The following is a 22,985-nucleotide window of genomic DNA, read 5'->3' on the forward strand; positions in this document are numbered from 1 at the left end:
AGTCGTGGTGCACTGTCTTGGAACGAGAAATAGCCCAATGGGCCCACCGACGGGGATCGATCCCACACCGACCGCGCATCGAGCAAGCTCTGTACCACTGGGCTATGTCCCGCCACTGGTTAGTAAGAGAGAAGAGGGTGTAGTGGCCTTACACCTACCCATTGAGCCCTTAAGAATTCGTTCTGGGTTGGAGTCGGTACCGGGCTGCGAACCCTGTACCTACCAGAAATAACTAAATCATTTTTATTATAGGATTTGGGTTTACTGAAAACGTATTTTACTTATTCTCAATAAACCGGTGCATTTGATGCGCCCATAGGCCCATTGGGCTATTTCTCGCTCCAGCTACTGCACCACGACTGGTATATCAAAGGCCGTGGTATGTGTTATCCTGTCTGTGGGATGTTGCATATATAAAAGATAAAACATTTCTTTTTTTCTCACTAACCAACTAACAACCAACCCACTGTCCAGATAACTGAGGTGTGTGCCCATGAGAGCGTGCTTGAACCTCAACTGAATATAAGCATGAAAATAAGTTGAAATGAATGAAATCACCGACATAATTTCGTTCGATGGTATCGTCAGTATTTATACTATACTGAAACGGATGCATACAAATTGTATTCTGATAGGCGAACGTTACCAGTACTATTAGATGGTCCAGAGAGGGGAGACAAATGTGGTCTAGCTAAAAACTAGCAGCTATGGCGGAGTTGTTCGTTTTGAAATGATGCTTTGGGTATTATTTGTTTACATTACCGGCCTTTGTAGTGTTGTGTTTAAGCCTGGTATGTACAGGGTTCGTAGCCCGGTACCGGCTCCCACCCAGATCGAGTTTTAACGATTCAATGGGTTGGTGTAAGACCACTACACCCTCTTCTCTTTCACTAACCCACTGCCCTGGACAAACAGCCCAGATAGCTGAGGCGTGTGCCCCAGGACAGCGTGCTTGAAACTTAATTGAATATAAGCACGAAAATAAGTTGAAATGAAAAAATGTTTACATTTTGAAAGCTAAAGCGTGTTTTGTTTAACGACATCACTAGAGCACATTGATATCTTAATAATCAGCTACTGAATGAATGAATGCTAACGACACCCCAGCACGAAAAATGCATCGGCTATTGGGTGTCAAACTATGGTAATGCAAACAAATAAAGTGATGACCTATATGATCTAAGTATAAAAATTCAAGATTTAAATAAAACTACAGTGTAAAGAACTGTGCAAAAATACAAATATCACAGATAGATACTGACTTTTATTCAAAATTTTAATTGTATCTCGAAGAAAACAAGGGGATTTGTGCTGTATTGGCCATTCTCAAAGAGAATGTTACAACCCTGCACCACGGTGAGGTTACAGTACGCGCAGAGGAAAGTGAAATATTTAATAATTGTTGACATAGTCTTAGAGGCAACTCGCTACAATGTTACAGTAGCAGCAATGTATTCTTTTTATACGTACTTTCCCACAGACAGAACACACCATATATACCATGACCATTGATATACATATGGATATGGATATCGGGGGGGGGGGGGGGGGGGGGGGGGGGGGTGGGGGGGGGTGGGGGGGGGGGAGGGGGGGGACTAGCTCATTCGGTAGGGGGAACTCTTCGGCTGGATGTGCAAGAAGGGGAGAGCAGTGACAGAGACTCCATTCGGTAGAACGTTCGGCTGATGTGCAAGAAGGGAGAGCCAGTGACAGAGACAGCCAGAGAGAGAGAGAGAGAGAGAGAGAGAGAGAGAGAGAGAGAGAGAGAGAGAGGGGAGAGAGAGAGAGAGAGAGGGGGGAGAGCCAGCCAGAGAGAGAGAGAGAGAGGAGAGAGAGAGAGAGAGAGACACACACACACACACACACACACACAGAGAGAGAGAGAGAGAGGGGGGGGGGAAAGAGAGAATGGAGGGGGATCGGTTGCATCCAAGACAGGCTACTAACAAGGGATCTTGTTTATGCACTTTCCCATAAAGGACAGCACATACCATAGCCTATAATAATATAAATCTACATTACACACAAAACAAATGGTATTTTTGGTCATTATGCACCATCGAGACAGTTTCCTTAATCGGATAAGCGCATATGTCATTTCATGTCATAGGGTTTTACGTGCACATTCAAAGCAAGCTGTTGTAGCGCACGCCTGTCATGGGCACATGTTACGGTCCTGGACAGGAAAAGGGTTGGGGTGGGTGCAAGGGCAAGGCTATTTTTCGCTCCAGCCAGTGGTACATCAAAGGTACATCAAAGGCCGTGGTATGTACTATCCTGTCTATGGGATGGTACATATAAAATATCCCTTTCTGCTAATCGAAAAGAGTAGTCCATGAAGTGGCGGCAGCGGGTTTCCTCCCTCAGTATCTGTGTGGTCCTTAACCATAATTTATGTCCGACGCCATATAACCGAAAATAAAATGTGTTGACTGATTCGTTAAATAAAGCATTTCCTTCCTTCCTTATACCAGACCGTCTGTCTGTTTGTCTGTTTGTCTGTCTGTCTGTTTGTTTGTTTGTTTGTTTATTTGTCTGCCTGTCTGTATCTGTATGTCTGTTATATTAGCACGGTTCTGATGCCATTTGTTGTAAAAAAAAAAAGTCAGTTGTGAAATATAGAGATTAAACCTTAATACTGGAACTTTCTGTTGGTTAATCCTAAACGGACTATAACATGTAAATAAAAACTTGAACATTACCTTTGTTTCCAGTAAATGTGTTATGACTAACGTAAAACAAAAATTGTGCTTTAAACCTTTAATGGTGTTAATGAATATTATACCCACGTTTGGCGTACTTCATTGATTTCAGGTCGTATTCTTACACGTAACCTGTGAAATCCGGGTTTAGTGTAACCGATTCGTCAAAGGAAGATTAAAGGTGCTACCTTCTGGCCTCTGTGCCGGTTGACTAAGTCATTGGGGCTGAAGGTGGTAGGTAATAGGTTCGTACCCCGGCACCGGGGGCCTCTCACCAGAGGGTTTTTTTTCATGGATCAATGAAGTGGTGTAAGGCTACACCACCGACTTCTCTCCCCACTAACAAATAGCATCCAACCCTCTGTCCTGTACTTGAACCTTAATTATTATAAAGATCATGCAAATACACGAAATCAACGAAAAGTGGCTAGCTTAAAATTGCATAATGCAATGGTTTTATTAAAATGTTATTTGCAGCTAAAGACTACACCTTCATTTACATATGTGTAAAACATTACAATCAAATAATTTAGTTTTTCTAGCAACATTTTCAAAGACATTGCATGAAAACAAATACACAAACCAATGTTTCTCTTGATTAGCAAGTTTATAATAATCCTTGACGATTCACTAACGCGTAGCGGGCAGGGGGTCTTGAGTTTATTAGCCAGGAGCCGTCGATTTATCAATAAATTGTGGAAAGCCTTCATTACTCGAACGGGAGAGCCGAGTGGTAGGGGACCCTAGAACAATTTATGAACTTAATAATAATAAAATCGCCATATTGTGGTAGTTTTTGGGCTGAATGCGTACCAAAAACAAGGTAATATATGTAACTGACGCTGCCAAAAAAAGAATATATTAAGGTCAGGTACTGTACTGTGTAGAAGGTCATTCGGGTAGCAGAATACGAATAAATTCCCAGTCCTAGTCTGTAAAGATTTTTGTTCCAGTTCCCCCCCTTAACATTTCGTACGTCATATCATAAAGATCATCTATTTTAACAGGAATGTTCGTAGGTTGAATATTTCCCCGAAGCCTAGATGTTTTGTCATCCATTTCATTTTGTCTTGTTTCACGGGATTAACATAAGAGCACTTAGGTTCACTTAAGGGTGACATTATCATGTAGTATTATACATTACTTGTGATATTTCAACAAGCTATAAGGGTACAGCAAGCAAATAGAAGTTTCCTGCCTGGGAGCTACATCGATATACAAATAACACTTAAAATGACTATCCTAAAGAGAAACCAATTTTGAAACGCTAAAAACAGAATAAAGAAAAAAAAAATGATGAATTATGCGCCTTTTCTTCTATGAGGTGCTACCAATTGTACTGAGGGTGTAGTTACTAGTAAACTCATGTTTAGACCTGGATATAGACCCGGAAATGACGCGAATGGCTACTCACTGAAAAAACCTTAGTACTCATAAAACAAAACAAAGAAGAGTCGAATAATGACATGAGAGTGCGTCAAAGATCATTACCAAATGTTGACATCTCAGTCCTACTAGCCCGATAAGTGTAAATAATGGCAGCAAATGTATTAGATGACAGGTAGCAATTTACAGTTATGACTAAACAATTTAATTGTACTATTAGGAAGAAACACAATCTTATACGCTGTTAACTCCCGGGTCTACAGAGAAATCAAACATATAGAAGTTGTACAGTTGTCTGTGTGCGTATTTATGATTTAGTATTGTTGTAATATTAAAATGGAGCGGAAAAAAAAGTCGGTAATTAGGAATAAACAGTTAAATCAATTGGATTGGAAAATAAGGTGAATGTAACGATTAATTGGGTTTGTTAAATTCAAGGTAAGAAGATGGGGAAAAGATGCAGAAGGAAATTAAAAAATAGTAGTGTAAATAGACAATAATTTTTTTTTGTTAAAAAAAAGTATGTTAGGGGATGAGGAACTATGTTGAAATATATATGTTTGGGGGGTTGGGGTATGGTGCTGTGATGGTATGTGCATAGTGAGGGATGTTTGTGCTTTTGAGTTTGTTGTTTGATGTTTGTTTGTTTGCGTTTTTGTTTTGTTTTGATTTTGTTTGTTTGGATTTTTTTGTTGTGTTTTGCTTATGTTTAAGTATATTTTGTTTTTCGATTAAACGTATGTGTTTGCCCCCCATTGGGCCCCAGGCCGGGCCTGTTCCCTCCGTGCCCCGCCCGGTCTTGTTTTCGTTTTGTTTGGTGGGGATCCGTCTTGAGAGGTGGGACGGAAGGTGGCGAGAGAAAAAAAAATAAAATAATAGAAAAGTAGATCATATAGATCAAAATATATTACCCCAGCCATCACCCATAACAGGGAACCTCTATCTCTATATATCTATATCGATATCTCTTTCTATTATTTTATTTTTTTCTCCGCCCCCCTCCCCCACCAAAAAAAACGAAAACAAAAGAAGTAACAAATAAACCCCCAAAATCGCAACCCACCCCGAAAAACCAACAACCCCCCTCCCAACCAACACATACGGTAATCGAAAAACAAAAATAAGTAAAACATAAGCAAAACAAAACAAAAAAGCAAAACAAAACAAAAATCAAAACAAAACAAAAACGCAACAAAACAAAATAAAACAACAAAACGCAACACAACACAGCACAGCACAGCACAGCACAGCACAGCACAGCACAAGACAACAACAACCAAAAACATATATATGTCACAGTCTCATCACGAAAATAATGGGTTTTAAAAAAAAAAAATTATTGCTATTTACACTACTATGTGTTAGGTCCGTCTGCAAGCGGTGTCCCATCTGCTTACCAGTGAACAAACCAAATTAATCTTACATGAACATTAGGTGAAATACAATTGAGTTAAAGGGGGAGGCCTAAATACCTTGTTTTCGCCATTTTAATATTAAAACAATATAATCAATAAATACCACACAACTGTACAACTTCAGGGTGCTTTTACAGGGAGTTAGCGTATAAGATTGTTTCTTTTGTTTAACGACACCACTAGAATACATTGCTATATTAATTATCGGCTACTGGATGTCAAACATTTGGTAATTCTGACTCATAGTCATTGACCTTAGGTTTTTTCAGTGGTAGCCTACCGGGCTACCAGGTTATAAAATCTAGTAGCCCTCAGTAAAAATTGGTAGCCACATAGAGAAAAGCAAAATCATTTACTTTTATTTTTTACATGTTGTTTTAGGGTAGGTTTTTTTTTGTAAATCATGAGCACTTAGGCCTACTGTGAAATATACAGTTATGAAAACTACATGATAGCCCTTAATGAACAATAAAGTGTTTAGTTTAAACAAAATGAAACAAAACCTAGGGGAAATATTCAAACCTACGACATTCATATGTGACAGAATGACGTACACCACCAAACATCCGACCTATTCTACATACAGTTACGTGTTTGGTACGATTCCAAAAACACACAATAGTGGTTTTATTATTATTATTAAATTTGTTTGGGCCTAATCTCGTAATGAAGGCTTTCAAAATATTATTGATAAATCGACTTGGCTCCTGGACTAATAAACTCAATGACCCCCTGCCCCGACTACGCCGGTAGTGTATCGTCAAGGAATTTTATAAATTGCTAATAAAAGAGAAACAATTGGTTTGTGTATTTGTTTTCATGCAATGTCTTTGAAAATGTGCTAGAAAACTAAATTATTTGATTGTAATGTTTTACACATATGTAAATGAAGGTGTAGTCTTTAGCTTGCAAATAACATTTTAATAAAACCATTGCATTATGCAATTTTAAGCTAGCCACTTTTCGTTGATTTCGTGTATTTGCATGATCTTTATCTAATTAAGGTTCAAGTACAGGACAGAGGGTTGGATGCTATTTGTTAGTGGGAGAGAAGTCGGTGGTGTAGCCTTACACCACTTCATTGATCCATGAAAAAAACCCTCTGGTGAGAGGCGGTGCCGGGGTACGAACCTATTACCTACCAACCTTCAGCCCAATGACTTAGTCAACCGGTCACAGAGGCCAGAAGGTAGCACCTTTAATCTTCCTTTGACGAATCGGTTACACTAAACCCGGATTTCACAGGTTACGTGTAAGAATACGACCTGAAATCAATGAAGTACGCCAAACGTGGGTATAATATTCATTAACACCATTAAAGGTTTAAAGCACAATTTTTGTTTTACGTTAGTCATAACACATTTACTGGAAACAAAGGTAATGTTCAAGTTTTTATTTACATGTTATAGTCCGTTTAGGATTAACCAACAGAAAGTTCCAGTATTAAGGTTTAATCTCTATATTTCACAACTGACTTTTTTTTTTTACAACAAATGGCATCAGAACCGTGCTAATATAACAGACATACAGATACAGACAGGCAGACAAATAAACAAACAAACAAACAGACAGTCTGGTATAAGGAAGGAAGGAAATGCTTTATTTAACGAATCAGTCAACACATTTTATTTTCGGTTATATGGCGTCGGATATATGGTTAAGGACAACACAGATACTGAGGGAGGAAACCCGCTGCCGCCACTTCATAGACTACTCTTTTCGATTAGCAGAAAGGGATATTTTATATGTACCATCCCATAGACAGGATACTACATACCACGGCTTTTGATGCACCTTTGATGGACCACTGGCTGGAGCGAAAAATAGCCTTGCCCTTGCACCCACCCCAACCCTTTTCCTGTCCAGGACCGTAACATGTGCCCATGACAGGCGTGCGCTACAACAGCTTGCTTTGAATGTGCACGTAAAACCCTATGACATGAAATGAGATATGCGCTTATCCGATTAAGGAAACTGTCTCGAAGGTGCATAATGACCAAAAATACAATTTGTTTTGTGTGTAATGTAAATTTATATTATTATAGGCTATGGTATGTGCTGTCCTTTATGGGAAAGTGCATATACCAGATCCCTTGTTTATTATGTCGATATGAGTAGCCTGTCTATGAGCCTATGAGAATCCCCCTCCATTCTCTCTTCCCCCTCTCTCTGTGTGTCTCTGTCTCTGTCTCTGTCTCTCTCTCTCTCTCTCTCTGGCTCTCTCCCTCCCCCCCTCCTCTCTCTCTCTCTCTCTCTCTCTCTCTCTCTCTCTCTCTCTCTCTCTCTGTCTCTCTGTCACTGGCTCTCCCTTCTTGCACATCAGCCGAACGTTCTACCGAATGAGCTAGTTCCCCCTCCCCTCTCCCCCCGATATTCATATGTATATGTATATGAATGGTCATGGTATATATGGTGTGTTCTGTCTGTGGGAAAGTACGTATAAAAAGAATACATTGTTGCTAATGGAACATTGTAGCGAGTTGCCTCTAAGACTATGTCAAAATTTATTAAATATTTCACATTCCTCTGCGCGTGCTGTAACCTCACCGTGGTGCAGGGGTGTAACATTCTCTTTGAGAATGGCCAATACAGCACAAATCCCCTTGTTTTCTTCGAGATACAATTAAAATTTTGAATAAAAGTCAGTATCTATCTGTGATATTTGTATTTTTGCACAGTTCTTTACACTGTAGTTATATTTAAATCTTGAATTTTTATATTGATGTTGATCATCACTTTATTTGTTTGCACTACCATAGTTTGACACCCAATAGCCGATGTATTTTTCGTGCTGGGGTGTCGTTAACATTCATTCATTTAGTAGCTAATTATTAAGATCAATGTGCTCTAGTGATGTCGTTAAACAAAACACGCTTTAGCTTTCAAAATGTAAACATTTTTTTCATTTCAACTTATTTTCGTGCTTATATTCAATTAAGGTTCAAGCACGCTGTCCTGGGCACACACCTCGGCTATCTGGGCTGTTTGTCCAGGACAGTGGGTTAGTGAAAGAGAAGAGGGTGTAGTGGTCTTACACCTACCCATTGAATCGTTAAAACTCGATCTGGGTGGGAGCCGGTACCGGGCTGCGAACCCTGTACATACCAGGCTTAAACACAACACCACAAAGACCGGTAATGTAAACAAATAATACCCAAAGCACCATTTCAAGACGAACAACTCCGCCATAGCTGCTAGTTTTTAGCTAGACCACATTTGTCTCCCCTCTCTGGACCATCTAATAGTACTGGTAACGTTCGCCTATCAGAATACAATTTGTATGCATCTGTTTCAGTATAGTATAAATACCGACAATACCGTCGAACAAAATTATGTCGGTGATTTCATTCATTTCAACTTATTTTCATGCTTATATTCAGTTGAGGTTCAAGCACGCTCTCATGGGCACACACCTCAGTTATCTGGACAGTGGGTTGGTTGTTAGTTGGTTAGTGAGAAAAAAGGAAATGTTTTATCTTTTATATATGCAACATCCCACAGACAGGATAACACATACCACGGCCTTTGATATACCAGTCGTGGTGCAGTAGCTGGAGCGTGAAATAGCCCAATGGGTCTATGGGCGCATCAAATGCACCGGTTTATTGAGAATAAGTAAAATACGTTTTCAGTAAACCCAAATCCTATAATAAAAATGATTTAGTTATTTCTGGTAGGTACAGGGTTCGCAGCCCGGTACCGACTCCAACCCAGAACGAGTTCTTAAGGGCTCAATGGGTAGGTGTAAGGCCATTACACCCTCTTCTCTCTCACTAACCAGGGGCGGGACATAGCCCAGTGGTACAGAGCTTGCTCGATGCGCAGTCGGTGTGGGATCGATCCCCGTCGGTGGGCCCATTGGGCTATTTCTCGTTCCAGCCAGTGCACCACGACTGGTATATCAAAGGCCGTGGTATGTACTACCCTGTATGTGTGCATATAAAAGATACCTTGCTGCTAATCGAAAAGAGTAGCCCACGAAGTGGCGACAGCGGGTTTCCTGTCTTAATATCTGTGTGGTCCTTTACCATATGTCCGACGTCATATAACCGTAAATAAAATGTGTTGAGTGCGTCGTTAAATAAAACATTTCCTGCTCTTGATGCGCCCATAGATTTAAACAAAAGTTAGGAAAGCAAAATAATTCATCAGATATTAAATGCTAAGTTTCCTACTGTCTATCGCAACTCGGTTTTAAAACCTGAAAATCATCCACTTTCCTTACACACCTTGTTGTGAAATGTTCGTTACTCACATTGTTCACGATTATAATTTAAACGAAGATGAACGTATATTATATTCAAATGTTTGTTAATGTGAACAATGTATTCTAGAATTAGATGAAATGGAATGAAATAAACACGTTACAAATCCAAGTATTTTGTTTTGGATCAAGTACGTTCGATTGGCTCCGTAATTTTAAACTGGACGTTACCAATATTTTTTCATCAAGATGTAAGAATATTAAAGGGACATTCTCGAGTTTGCTGCAATTTTTAAGATGTTATCGACTAACAGATACTTTTTAACGATTGTAATTACATATCAAATTATTTTTCTGCATAAATTATTTGTGGCTGTATATTAAACGTGTTTCTGATCGTTCTAATATTTGTACTAGATTAAATTTCATTTTATTTCCAAAAATATAGTTTTTTCGTACGTACGAAATTATTTGAAGACAAAATCCAGTTTGTGCTACTTAGAAATATTAACACGACCAAAAACACATTGAATATACAGACACTGATATTCTAAACAAGAAAATATATTTAATATGTAAGTTTAATCGAAGAAATATTTTATTAGTCGGAAACATCTTACAATGGAGCAAACTCAAGGATGTCCCTTTAAAACCCACCAGGACTTTTACAAACGCCTAAAAAACAAAAAACAATTACGACTGTTTTGAACTGAATATATATAAATAAATATTTTTACAGTTTTTTTTACATAAAATGTAGCGGATAAAATGTTCGTTACCGAAAGATTCGTTAACCATAAAATATGAAGCAAATGTTTTTAAGGACCTACTACGAGTTTTGTTTAGCAAACCATGAGTTACCAACTCTTTCGCTATTGAGAGAAATATGTGGCTGTATCCAAGGGAGAACGTTTATGCACATTTATTAATGAAACCCTAGTTTCATATTGTGTATTGTTACTTGTTTATTACGTAAACGAATGTGTTTTAAATTAGTTAATTTAGATTTTTTTGGAGTAAAAGAAATCATAGACCTTATATTGATGCTGTTTTTAAGTCTATGTAGAATACATTTGTCTTGTTTATAGCATGGAAATGTTTGCTAAATTACACAATGTGTGGTAATTTCAGTTCCTCCAAATGTAGTACTTTTGATAACACGTGGTTGTTTACACATGCACGTGTGCTAACAATTTCAAGACATACGACTGGCTGCTCCTAGGTGATGTCCAGGTCACCACTGCCAAAAATCCAATGAAAAATAACACCATGGAAATCGATTACATTGTGATGTATAGTTAACCTGACAATCATGGGTCTGTGACGCGTAAGTTAGCTACAAGTGCAACGGCTGTAAATGACTTTTAGTCGAAAAATATGTTAAAATTTGCTTAAAACTAGTTTTTTTGAGGATATGTAAGAAATATAATAATACATTCGTGTCTGTTAGATACCATTTATGTCACAACTCTTTCGCTCGTTAGATACATTTTAAAACAACTCGCTGTGAGATAAATGGTATCTAACGGCCACTCGTGTATTATTATCTGTGTACTCCATCCAGATTTAGAGGGTGTGTTTGTTTAAACCAATATCCTGAGAGAAAGAGCTGGTCAACAGGAGTTGTCCTTTTCAGGGTATGTTGTCCCCAGGCAGGCTAAGGTTCATAGAAAAAATCCACTGCTCTACTGTTATTAATAAAAGTGATATATAGCCCCTAATGCTACTGTATATAGAAATATATAGCATAAATAATTGTAGTCTATGGTCGGCTGCTGTTAGTCATAGCTGAGAAATTGGGGCATACACGCAACGAACGTGGTCTATAATTTGGGGTCTTCAGAAATGAATTTCATACATTTTTCCTTTGCCTCAGGCAAAAAATAAGAAGAAGAAGAAGAAGAAGAAGAAAATGACAATAAAATAATATAAAGATAATGATTCAACGACACATCAACACATTTTAAACTGCGGCTATTTGATGTTTAAGATATGGTTGTTCTGACATGTTTGTTTGTGTGTGTGTGTGTGTCAGAGAGAGAGAGAGAGAGAGAGAGAGAGAGAGAGAGAGAGAGAGAGAGAGAGAGAGAGAGAGAGAGAGAGAGATAGACACACACACACACACACACACACACACACTATGTTTTAAGTCTTTTTAATGGGCATTGTGGTCTTGTTTCAATTTACCTAACACATGTCTATAATACTCTACTACTGAGTGTTTACTTCTTGAGAGACACAAGCGCGACAACACCCGTGAATGCCCACACATTCAATCCGAAGTGTGTGAACCAGCGTGATCCAGGTGTAAAGAAACCTAATTTCCAATTTCTTAGCTAAACTTCACCATTTGTTGACGTTGATCTTGCAATTACTGTTAATATTTCGTCATAAATAAATACAAAAATGACCACCATGTATTCAGATCTGCTTTATTCTAATTTCTGAATGGTTCTTTGTTCATAACAATCGTCTGGGTTTTCCTAGTTCAGAAACAAGACGACCTGAAACACAGAGAAATCAGAATTAGTGTTTGATAAATGAATGAATGAATGAATGAAATGAATGTTTAACGACACCCCAGCACGAAAAATACATCGGCTATTGGGTGTCAAACTATGGTATATGCAAACATTAATTGTTAAATTAAAACACAGTATAAAGAACTGCTCAAAAATGCAAATATCACAAGTGTGTGATGAAGTTATAACGAACATGCATCATTTTGGCGTGTTCCTTCGTATTTCCTCTTTGGTCCAGAACACACCAACACTGGATCCACAGAGGTGGTTCGATCCTGCGACGCAAGCACCTCGTTAGAGCACTCAACCGACTGAGCTAAATACCGCCCGACGTAATTTTCAGAGCCGCGGTCCGCTGTATTTCTTAGCTTAGCTCAGTGACTGGCTTAACGTGTCCATATACCACTAGGGCTTCGAACACGCGCTGTACTTCTTAGCTTAGCTCAGTGACTGGTTCAACGTGTCCATATACCACTAGTACTTCTTAGCTTAGCTCAGTAACTGGTTTAACGTGTCCATATACCACTAGGGCTTCGAACACGCGCTGTACTTCTTAGCTTAGCTCAGTGACTGGTTTAACGTGTCCATATACCACTGGGGCTTCGAACACGCGCTGTACTTCTTAGCGTAGCTCAGTGACTGGTTTAACGTGTCCATATACCACTGGGGCTTCGAACACGCGCTGTACTTCTTAGCGTAGCTCAGTGACTGGTTTAACGTGTCCATATACCACTGGGGCTTCGAACACGCGCTGTACTTCTTAGCTTAGCTCAGTGACTGGTTTAACGTGTCCATATACCACTAGGGCTTCGAACACGCGCTGTACTTCTTAGCTTAGCTCAGTGACTGGTTTAACGTGTCCATATACCACTAGGGCTTCGAACACGCGCTGTACTTCTTAGCTTAGCTCAGTGACTGGTTTAACGTGTCCATATACCACTAGGGCTTCGAACACGCGCTGTACTTCTTAGCTTAGCTCAGTGACTGGTTCAACGTGTCCATATACCACTAGGGCTTCGAACACGCGCTGTACTTCTTAGCTTAGCTCAGTGACTGGTTCAACGTGTCCATATACCACTAGGGCTTCGAACACGCGCTGTACTTCTTAGCTTAGCTCAGTGACTGGTTTAACGTGTCCATATACCACTAGGGCTTCGAACACGCGCTGTACTTCTTAGCTTAGCTCAGTGACTGGTTCAACGTGTCCATATACCACTAGTACTTCTTAGCTTAGCTCTGTAACTGGTTTAACGTGTCCATATACCACTAGGGCTTCGAACACGCGCTGTACTTCTTAGCTTAGCTCAGTGACTGGTTCAACGTGTCCATATACCACTAGGGCTTCGAACACGCGCTGTACTTCTTAGCTTAGCTCAGTGACTGGTTCAACGTGTCCATATACCACTAGGGCTTCGAACACGCGCTGTACTTCTTAGCTTAGCTCAGTGACTGGTTATACGTGTCCATATACCACTAGGGCTTCGAACACGCACTGTACTTCTTAGCTTAGCTCAGTGACTGGTTCAACGTGTCCATATACCACTAGGGCTTCGAACACGCGCTGTACTTCTTAGCTTAGCTCAGTGACTGGTTTAACGTGTCCATATACCACTAGGGCTTCGAACACGCGCTGTACTTCTTAGCTTAGCTCAGTGACTGGTTCAACGTGTCCATATACCACTAGTACTTCTTAGCTTAGCTCTGTAACTGGTTTAACGTGTCCATATACCACTAGGGCTTCGAACACGCGCTGTACTTCTTAGCTTAGCTCAGTGACTGGTTCAACGTGTCCATATACCACTAGGGCTTCGAACACGCGCTGTACTTCTTAGCTTAGCTCAGTGACTGGTTATACGTGTCCATATACCACTAGGGCTTCGAACACGCGCTGTATTTCAAAAGGATTACCCTAGCTCACACGGTAGTCACCAATTAGCAGCTAATTATTAGACCGGTAGTACTCCCCTACCGGTCCATCCAGAGGGGCTATAGATTTTGCCTCCGCGGTAAAGAATAGCCTCAGTCGGTAAGGCACTCGCCTCAGGTACTTGTGTCGTAGGAATCGACCCACCTCGGTGGAGGTATTAGTAGGTGGTTTTCCCCCAATCCCAAACCTGTAAGCTCGACGGTTTCAAAGGCGTGTTAATCTGTACTGCTGGGGTAGTATAATGGTTGTGCAGCCCAAAAAAAGAAACTTTGTTTACGCACAACTAGAGCACGGATTTATAATCATCGTCTTTTATCAAAATATGGTAATTTAGACATATATTGTAGAGATGAAACCGATACATTTTCCAATTAGTAGATGGGATCTTTTATATGCACCATCCCACAGGCCAGGATAGCACATACACAGCTTTGGTATACATGTCGGATGCCACTGGCTGGAGTACGAAATTAGCCCAGTGGGTCCACCGACAGGGATCGATACCAAACTGACCGCGCATCAAGCGAGCTCTTACCACTGGCTACGTCCCACCCCCTTGCTGTTCAGTAATGCCACTCGCCCGGAATTAAGTGAACCTGTAGATTGGGCTCAGTAGTGTTTGCCCCACTGTAAAAGGTAATGGGAAGGTTAACAATTATTAAAAACATTTATGAGATCAGATAGATTATTCAATTGACTAAAAATCTAATAGGAGGGGCCCGATATGCTTTAGGTAAGGGGGTTTCCGAAACAATATGTAAATGTTATAATTTGAAATTATAAAATTTTACATGGATCAAGTTTAGACTCTAGTGGTGGGTGGGTTTTTAGCCCGGGGGGGGTTTCAACTGGACCCCACACCCACCCCACCCCGATAATCCGCGCCTGATAAGAAACACAGAGACGGATTCACCACACACAGCAGAAGGAAACTGTTTATTTACCACGCACTCAACACATTATTTACTGGTTATATTGAATATGGTCGGACCACACATATTGAGAGAGGAACCCGCTGTGTCCACTGCAGGGGCTCTCTTTTAGATGAGCGCAAGAGGTATTTTATAAACATTAAAAATACAAGGCTGCAATCGATGTACACCCGGGAAGGCTGTTGTTTATTTAAAAACATTTGAAAAGTAACAGAGCTGATGTTTACTATGAGTCCAGCCATGGCTGTTTGCGAGAGACTTTTCTGAGCTATTAACAGGGTAAAAACATCCCAGAGAAGTGTTTTGGGGCACAAAATGTTAAATAATATACACACAATAATGACACATGGGCCAAAATCCCTAAATATTTTTGAACCAATGCCAGCCATAAAAGAATGATTCACGAGTGGAAAGGGATCTCACAACATCTGCGCCCATACATGTGGCCACTAATACATACATTGACACAATAATTATATTTAGATGAACAAGTGGACACTACCAAACAAATAACAAAGTTTAAATCAACAAATGGACACTATTTAAAAAATAAAGTTTAAATCAACAAATAGAGAAGAGAGTTGATACTACTGGACAGACATATACATTTAGTACTTCCTAGGTAAGTGTTGTAACCTACTGGCAAAATTCTTTATTTGTGCAATTAAACCAATTACTTTCAAGATTATTACACTATTAAAGGCACACTGTCACGGATTTAAGGACCGTATTTCTCTAAAAATGGATAATAAATAAAAGTACATTAATTGTTAGAAACCAAATCTAGCTATCGCATCACCGTAACTGAACCATGATGGAGTGAAATCCATGTCAATCCTCTCGGCAATTTTAGTTTTTGAATTATGGACTATTGCCATAATTCAATTATTTTTACAAAATATCATTAATAAATGGAGTATGGTGGTTATGAAGATGGTTGAATAAAGTACATTTAGGGACAAATCAAATAATTTTTGTTCAAGTAATACTTTGTTAGACCAGTAAATAGGTCAGTGGTCTGTGACAATAGGCCTTTAAATTAAATAGGAGTAACACAATTGGTTACCTTAATAAGTATGGGCAAGTGCAAGAATATATGGGGCAAGTGAATATCTGATTGGCACTTGCCCTGTGGAAAGTAATTCTTTTGATAAATGTTGAACCCCTGTACACCACTCCACACCACACCACACCACACACACATACACCTGATATCGTTCTTATGGGCCTGTATAAACAAGAAGATTTCGAAATGAAAGAGATAAGTGAATTTGCACCATTTATTTTTTCGTAGTATCTATTTTGATTCAATTGGAAATTGAAAATGTGGATTCACAGATGCATTCAGCTGCCGGTCGAAATAAATGGGAAGAGAATGATGGCTACTGCTATGTGTTGTGGGAGAGGCTGGATGCCCAGTTGGGTTAAGCCACTCCCCCTTCTTTTAATTTTAATATAATTAGTAAATTTTCCTCTTGGCATTTTAATTATTGTTTTAATCATATATGTACACTTTTCTTTTACTTCACTTTTTAACTTTTAAACAGGTATTAACCCGAGCAGTCCTTAGTTAATATAACTAAATGAAAAAAACCGGACTGCTACTTGGTGCCGTCCACCTAACGAACAGTGGTCATCTGGACGACACCAAGGCTTATATAGCAATGACCTTGTCATCCGTTTAGGTGACGCACCCTAGCGGGTGTAGGGGTACGATTGCTGAAGGAATTCCAGGAGACACCTCGGACATAACAACGAAATGATTTCTCCGGAGATACGTTTCCACCGCGGCGGTCCGGACGTGATTGGCGGGTTTTACATCACATATCATCCCTTACCCTATCATTCCTACCCACCCTTCCTTTCATATCTACATCCTAACAATGTCCGAATGGCTGTATGGATAACTTTGGGTTAGACAGGATGGGGGGGGGGGGGGAACGCCGTGATAGGATGCTTATTTGGGTGCGGTAGGGCGTCGGCGGTTTTGACCGATAGTTTGCCTGGTAGGAGGCCTCTTCCCCCCCCCCCCCCCGGCACGCCTGCCCCGTGGGAATCCGGCCGGCCTTTGGACCTACCATGGGGTTTCGCGCGAACTGGATTGGACGCGATGCCCCCCCCCCCCCCCCCCCCCCCCGCCTATACCAGCCTCCTCCCTCTAGGGCTAATGCTAGGCTATTAAGATACATTTTTTTTATGTATTAATAGTGGAAAACAATATTTTGAACTGCTCGGTCAAAAATGGCACCAACTAAAGTTACATTAAATGTTATAGCCTGACTTCATATTTTATACTGGTGCATAGTAATATTATATATATTAAGAAAAAAGATAAATTAATTAATTTATAAATTTGCAGATAGTGTAATAATGTTTTAGATAAATAATAATAAGAAATTAAATGCAGTTATATTCCCCCTTTTTTTTCGTGTAGCAATAATTTTAAGGTCTTACTATATTTTTATGTCCCCCTCATATAAATACACCCCCACCTCCCCCCTCCCGCCATGGAACCGTGGACTGGCGATGCCAGAACATGGATCCATGGTGGGCGTGCCTGAACCATATATGGATAGGGGCACGAGAAAATAGTTCCAGATTCCAGAATAGAACAGATGAACTCTCTGCAGGGTGTATTGGTTCATTATAAACTCAAACAAAACACAAATATCAGTAGTTCTTCCCAATAAAGAGGTTAAAAAAAAACCTGCAGAAAAGACAGATATCAGTAGTTCTTATTAATGAAGAGATAAAACAAAAACTTGCAGAAAAGACAGAGCATGTGTCGAGTAATAGCGAAAGGTGAAATTTCTTGTCAACCTATTCAAGACTTGTGGCTCATTTGTTCAGTTACTAGTAGTTTTAGTACTTCTTTTCATACTTTTATTTTGATGTTCATTCCAGGGTGGTATTAGAGAGGCTCCCAACGAAACAAAAGACTGTGAAGCTGATCAACTACATGTACGAAGGTCCACTGTCTTGAATGCAACATGTCAAACAGTGATGGTCAGTGTGTTGAACGTGAGGTCTCAGCAAAACATTGTGAAAACAACCCAGATCATTCTTGTGAAAAACCTTTCCAATGTGGGATGTGCTTAAAGTGTTTCTCTTACAAGTCTTACATTAAGCAGCATATGAGGATCCACAATGGTCAACGACCATATGAGTGTGAGGTTTGTAGAAAGTGTTTTCTTTGGAATACTTCCTTGAGACAGCATATGTTGATTCACACTGGAGTGAAGAATTTCAAATGTCAGGTGTGTGCAAAACGTTTCTCGTATTCTTCCATCTTGAACGCCCATATGTTGATTCACACGGGAGTGAAGAATTTCCCTAAGCGTTCCAGCTTGAAAACTCATATGTTGTTTCACAGTGCCGTTAAACCTTTTAAATGCAAGGTCTGTGCAAAATGTTTCTCTCGGAGTTCCCACGTGAAAAGACATATGCTCAGTCACACTGGAGTTAGACCTTTCAAATGTGACTTCTGTTCAAAATGTTTCTTTTGCAGTTCTGGTTTGAAACAGCATATGTTGATTCACACTGATGTTAAGCATTTTAATTGTGAAGTTTGTGCAAAATGCTTCAGAAAACCTTCCAACTTGAAAAGTCATATGGTCATTCACACTAGAGTTAGGCCTTTCAAATGTGAGGTGTGTGCAAAATGTTTTCCACTAAAACCTCACTTAAAACGGCATATGTTCATTCACACTGGGGTTAAGTCTTTTAAGTGTGAGGTGTGTGGAAAATGTTTTTCACTAAAACCTCACTTAAAACAGCATATGTTCATTCACACTGGGGTTAAATCTTTTAAGTGTGAGGTGTGTGCAAAACGTTTTTCGTTGAGTCACAACTTGAAACAACATATGCTAGTTCACACTGGGGTTACACCTTTTAGTTGTGATGTGTGTGCAAAACGTTTTACTAAGATGAACTACTTGAAAAGTCATGTTTTAATTCACACTGATGTCAAGTCTTTTAAATGCGAGGTTTGTGCAAAATGTTTCAAACGAAGCTGTAACTTGAAAGTACACATGCTAGTTCACAGTGGTGTTAAACCTTTTAGTTGTGAGGTTTGTGCAAAATGTTTCTCATCGAAGTCATACTTGAACAAGCATATGTTGGTTCATTCTGGTGTTAAGCCTTTCACATGTGAGGTGTGTGCAAAATCTTTCTCACAAAATTCTCATTTCAAAAGACATATGTTGATTCACACTGGTGTTACGCCGTTTAAGTGTGAGGTGTGTGCAAAAATGTTTTCTTTGAGCTGCAACTTGAAAGAACATATGCTAGTTCACACTGGGATGACGCTTTTTAGTTGTGATGTGTGTACAAAATGTTTCACTAAGAAAAAACAATTGAAAAAGCATCTTTTAATTCACACTGATGTCAAGTCTTTTAAATGCGAAGTGTGTGCAAAATGTTTCTCATCGAAGTCATACTTGAACAAGCATACGTTCGTTCATTCTGGTGTTAAGCCTTTCACATGTGAGGTGTGTGCAAAATGTTTCTCATTGAAGTCATACTTGAACAAGCATATGTTGGTTCATAATCATCTTAAGCCTTTCACATGTGAGGTGTGTCCAAAATGTTTCTCATGGAATTGGCAATTGAAATGGCATATGTTGATTCACACTGACGTGCAGAAAATCGACGGGGAGTAGTTAATATCTTCCCGAACTTAGATTATAGTCATTCACACTAGTAAAGGAGCATTATTGCAAGAAAGAAGCATTCTTTGTCAGAAAGATTCCTATTCGAGGTTCTTATATCAGTATAGACATTTCAAAATAGAACAACTGCATCACCAAAATTCTGTTTAAAAAAAACAAATATACCCCCCCTCCCCCTCCAAAAAAAAACCCACACCATTATCCCCCATAAGCGAATATAAGTGAGTTATATATATAAAAAAAATTAAAAATAAAATAACAAATTCCATAAGATTTATTCAAGTTAATCATAAAATTTTAAATGTTGAAAACTAACCATAACTTTGTGTTGTATGCAATCTAATTAAAATTAGCTCCACTATTACATGTGGATCTAAAGACAGCCAGTTGGAGCTCATGTCCACCAATCAAAACCTTACTTGCAGAATCCTGCCAGTGATTTAAAAATAATTTGAAAACATTCCGAATTATCCTGAGGGTATACGACATGTTTCGTGTGAATTACGAATGCCTTAAAACATGTTTTATTTTATAAAATAAATAATTTGTAATGTAAAATTGAAGACTGATAACCCACCCAGTACGTATTGGTATGGTTCGCTGTACTGCGGCCACTAAAATAGACTCGCCCGATATTTTTACAATTTGTATGCTCCCAAATAACGTTATAAAATGCGAAGTGTGATTGGTCAATATTTAAATTATTATTTACAGACGAAATGTTACCTGGACATTGGGGACTACGCAGTGTTGTTAGTTTTAAATCACTGGCAGGATTCTGCAAGTAAGATTTTGATTGGTGGACATGAGCTCCAACTGGCTGTCTTTAGATCCATATGTAATAGTGGAGCCAATTTTAATTAGATTGTGTTGTATGAAGGTTCCTAAGACATGTTAGCTGTTATTTCCAAACAGGTATCACACCCCTGTTTGCAAGTGACTAACTTGTACCATGGTGTATTAACGCAAGTGTAATTTCCTTCAACAAGTTTTGATTTTATAATTTTATTATTATAAGGCTGAGCCATACGTCTCCAGTTTCCTTGTTTTTAAGAAAAACATTCCTTGTTTTGAAGGTCAATGTATAACAAGCTAAAGTTACAAATTATTCAATATCACATATTCTAGATTTTGTTTGGTAAAACAGATTCTAATATTCTAAATTATATCTGAAGGTACTTGGTTCTCTCATAACACTGTATGATATTTTTTCTTAGAACTTGGTTTCTTTATTAAAATATCAGGAAGTTAACCGTGTCACTAACATCCAATTTAACATTACATCTTCGTTATTAGTTCCCTATTTCATCCACTGTTACTGTCCGTATCAGGAAGTTAACTGTGTCACTAACATCCAATCTAACATTACATCTTCGTTATTAGTTCCCTATTTCATCCGCTGTTACTGTCCGTATCAGGAAGTTAACCGTGTCACTAACATCCAATCTAACATTACATCTTCGTTATTAGTTCCCTATTTCATCCACTGTTACTGTCCGTATCAGGAAGTTAACCATGTGACTAACATCCAGTCTAACATCCACTGTTACTGTCCATATCAGGAAGTTAACCGTGTCACTAACATCCAATCTAACATTACATCTTCGTTATTAGTTCCCTATTTCATCCACTGTTACTGTCCGTATCAGGAAATTAACCGTGTCACTAACATCCAATCTAACATTATATCTTTGTTATTAGTTCCCTATTTCATCCACTGTTACTGTCTGTATCAGGGAGTTAACCATGTCTCTAACATCCACTGTTACTGTCCATATCAGGAAGTTAACCGTGTCACTAACATCCGATCTAACATTACATCTTTGTTACTAGTTCCCTGCGGATCCAACTAGAGGGACATGTATGTTTCATCTCCGTCTTTCAGTCGGACCCACAAATATTTTTTCAAACATTTGTTCCGCAATGTCTCAAGATAGGTGTATGGATAAATGTTTTGCGTACCTTTATCGTGTACATTGCAGATCAAGTTTGAATTCTATGAAGATCTACTCATTATTAATTCCACATCAGATTTAAATTTTCATGGAAATTTATTCAAGAGCCATAACACAGTTATCAATTTATGGAATTTGTCCATTTTTGACGGTTATAGCCTTGAACTTGGGAGCAAACGTGACTGATAGAGAACATGTTTTGCTTTAGTACTTTCAAAATGCTTGGTTACTTTACGTTCATTTGATTACTGTTGATAGATAAACCTATTTCCTTTTCTTTACTAACTGTTTAATAAAACATATTGAATAATAGTGTCGTTTCATTATAATTATTTCTTCTAGGTCAGTTTAATCTTCTTTGTAATGTGTGTGCATGCCCCCCCCCCCCCCCACCACCACCACTCTGGGTGGGTGGGGGGGGGGGGGGGGGGGGGCGTTGGGGCCCCCCCCCCCCCACCACCACCACTCTGGGTGGGTGGGGGGGGTGGGGGGTGGCATGCACACACATACTTTTCTTGATGCAGTAGCAGCATAGATGGTTTATTTATATTTATATACGTGTGTTCACCCCCACCCCCACCCCCACGCCATCCCCATTGTTGGCACCTTCCTACGCAACTGTTGTTGGAGTTTCGGTAAAGAATTAGCTCAGTCGGTAAGGCACTCGCCTCAGATACTTGTGTCGTAGGATCGACCCACCTCGGTGGAGGTATTATCTCGTTGGATTTTCCCCCATCCCAACCTGTACGCCTCGACTGGTATATCAAAGGCCGTGTTAATCTGTACTGCTGGGGTAGTACTTAATGGTTGTTCAGCCAAAAAAAGAACTTTGTTTAACGACACCACTAGAGCACTGATTTATTAATCATCGTCTATTTTATGTCAAATATTTGGTAATTTAGACATATATTGTTAGAGATGAAACCCGATACATTTTCCAATTAGTAGCTAGGGATCTTTTATATGCACCATCCCACAGACAGGATAGCACATACCACAGCCTTTGGTATACCTGTCGTGATGCACTGGCTGGAGTAAGAAATAGCCCAGTGGGTCCACCGACAGGGATCGATACCAAACTGACCGCGCATCAAGCGAGCTCTTTACCACTGGGCTACGTCCCACCCCCTTGCTGTTCAGTAATGACAACTCGCCCGGAATTAAGTGAAAATGTAGATTGGGCTCAGAGTTTGCCATATGTAAAAGGTAATAGGTTAACAATTATTAAAACATTTATGATATCAGATTGATTATTCAATTGACTACAAATCT

At 39.3% G+C, this 22,985-nt stretch overlaps 1 protein-coding gene across 3 annotated transcripts in view; it reads left to right on the forward strand.

Annotated features, from left to right (window-relative positions):
• Positions 1-22,985, forward strand: part of LOC121373380 (zinc finger protein 226-like) — a 90,245-nt gene that overhangs the window by 56,749 nt on the left and 10,511 nt on the right. Inside the window, exon 2 of one of the 3 annotated variants that reach the window (XM_041500008.1) lies at positions 17,993-18,345. Coding sequence is in view for 1 of the 3 variants with exons in the window: in XM_041500006.1 (XP_041355940.1) it covers positions 18,079-19,749 (1,671 nt within the window). In the remaining 2 variants the exon portion in view is untranslated. Of the gene's footprint in view, positions 1-17,992; positions 19,955-22,985 lie in introns of those variants that run through there. The other 2 variants (XM_041500009.1, XM_041500006.1) reach the window with 2 other exon arrangements.

The sequence above is a fragment of the Gigantopelta aegis genome, chromosome 5, assembly GCF_016097555.1.
Source record: "Gigantopelta aegis isolate Gae_Host chromosome 5, Gae_host_genome, whole genome shotgun sequence".
NCBI lineage: Eukaryota > Metazoa > Mollusca > Gastropoda > Neomphalida > Peltospiridae > Gigantopelta > Gigantopelta aegis.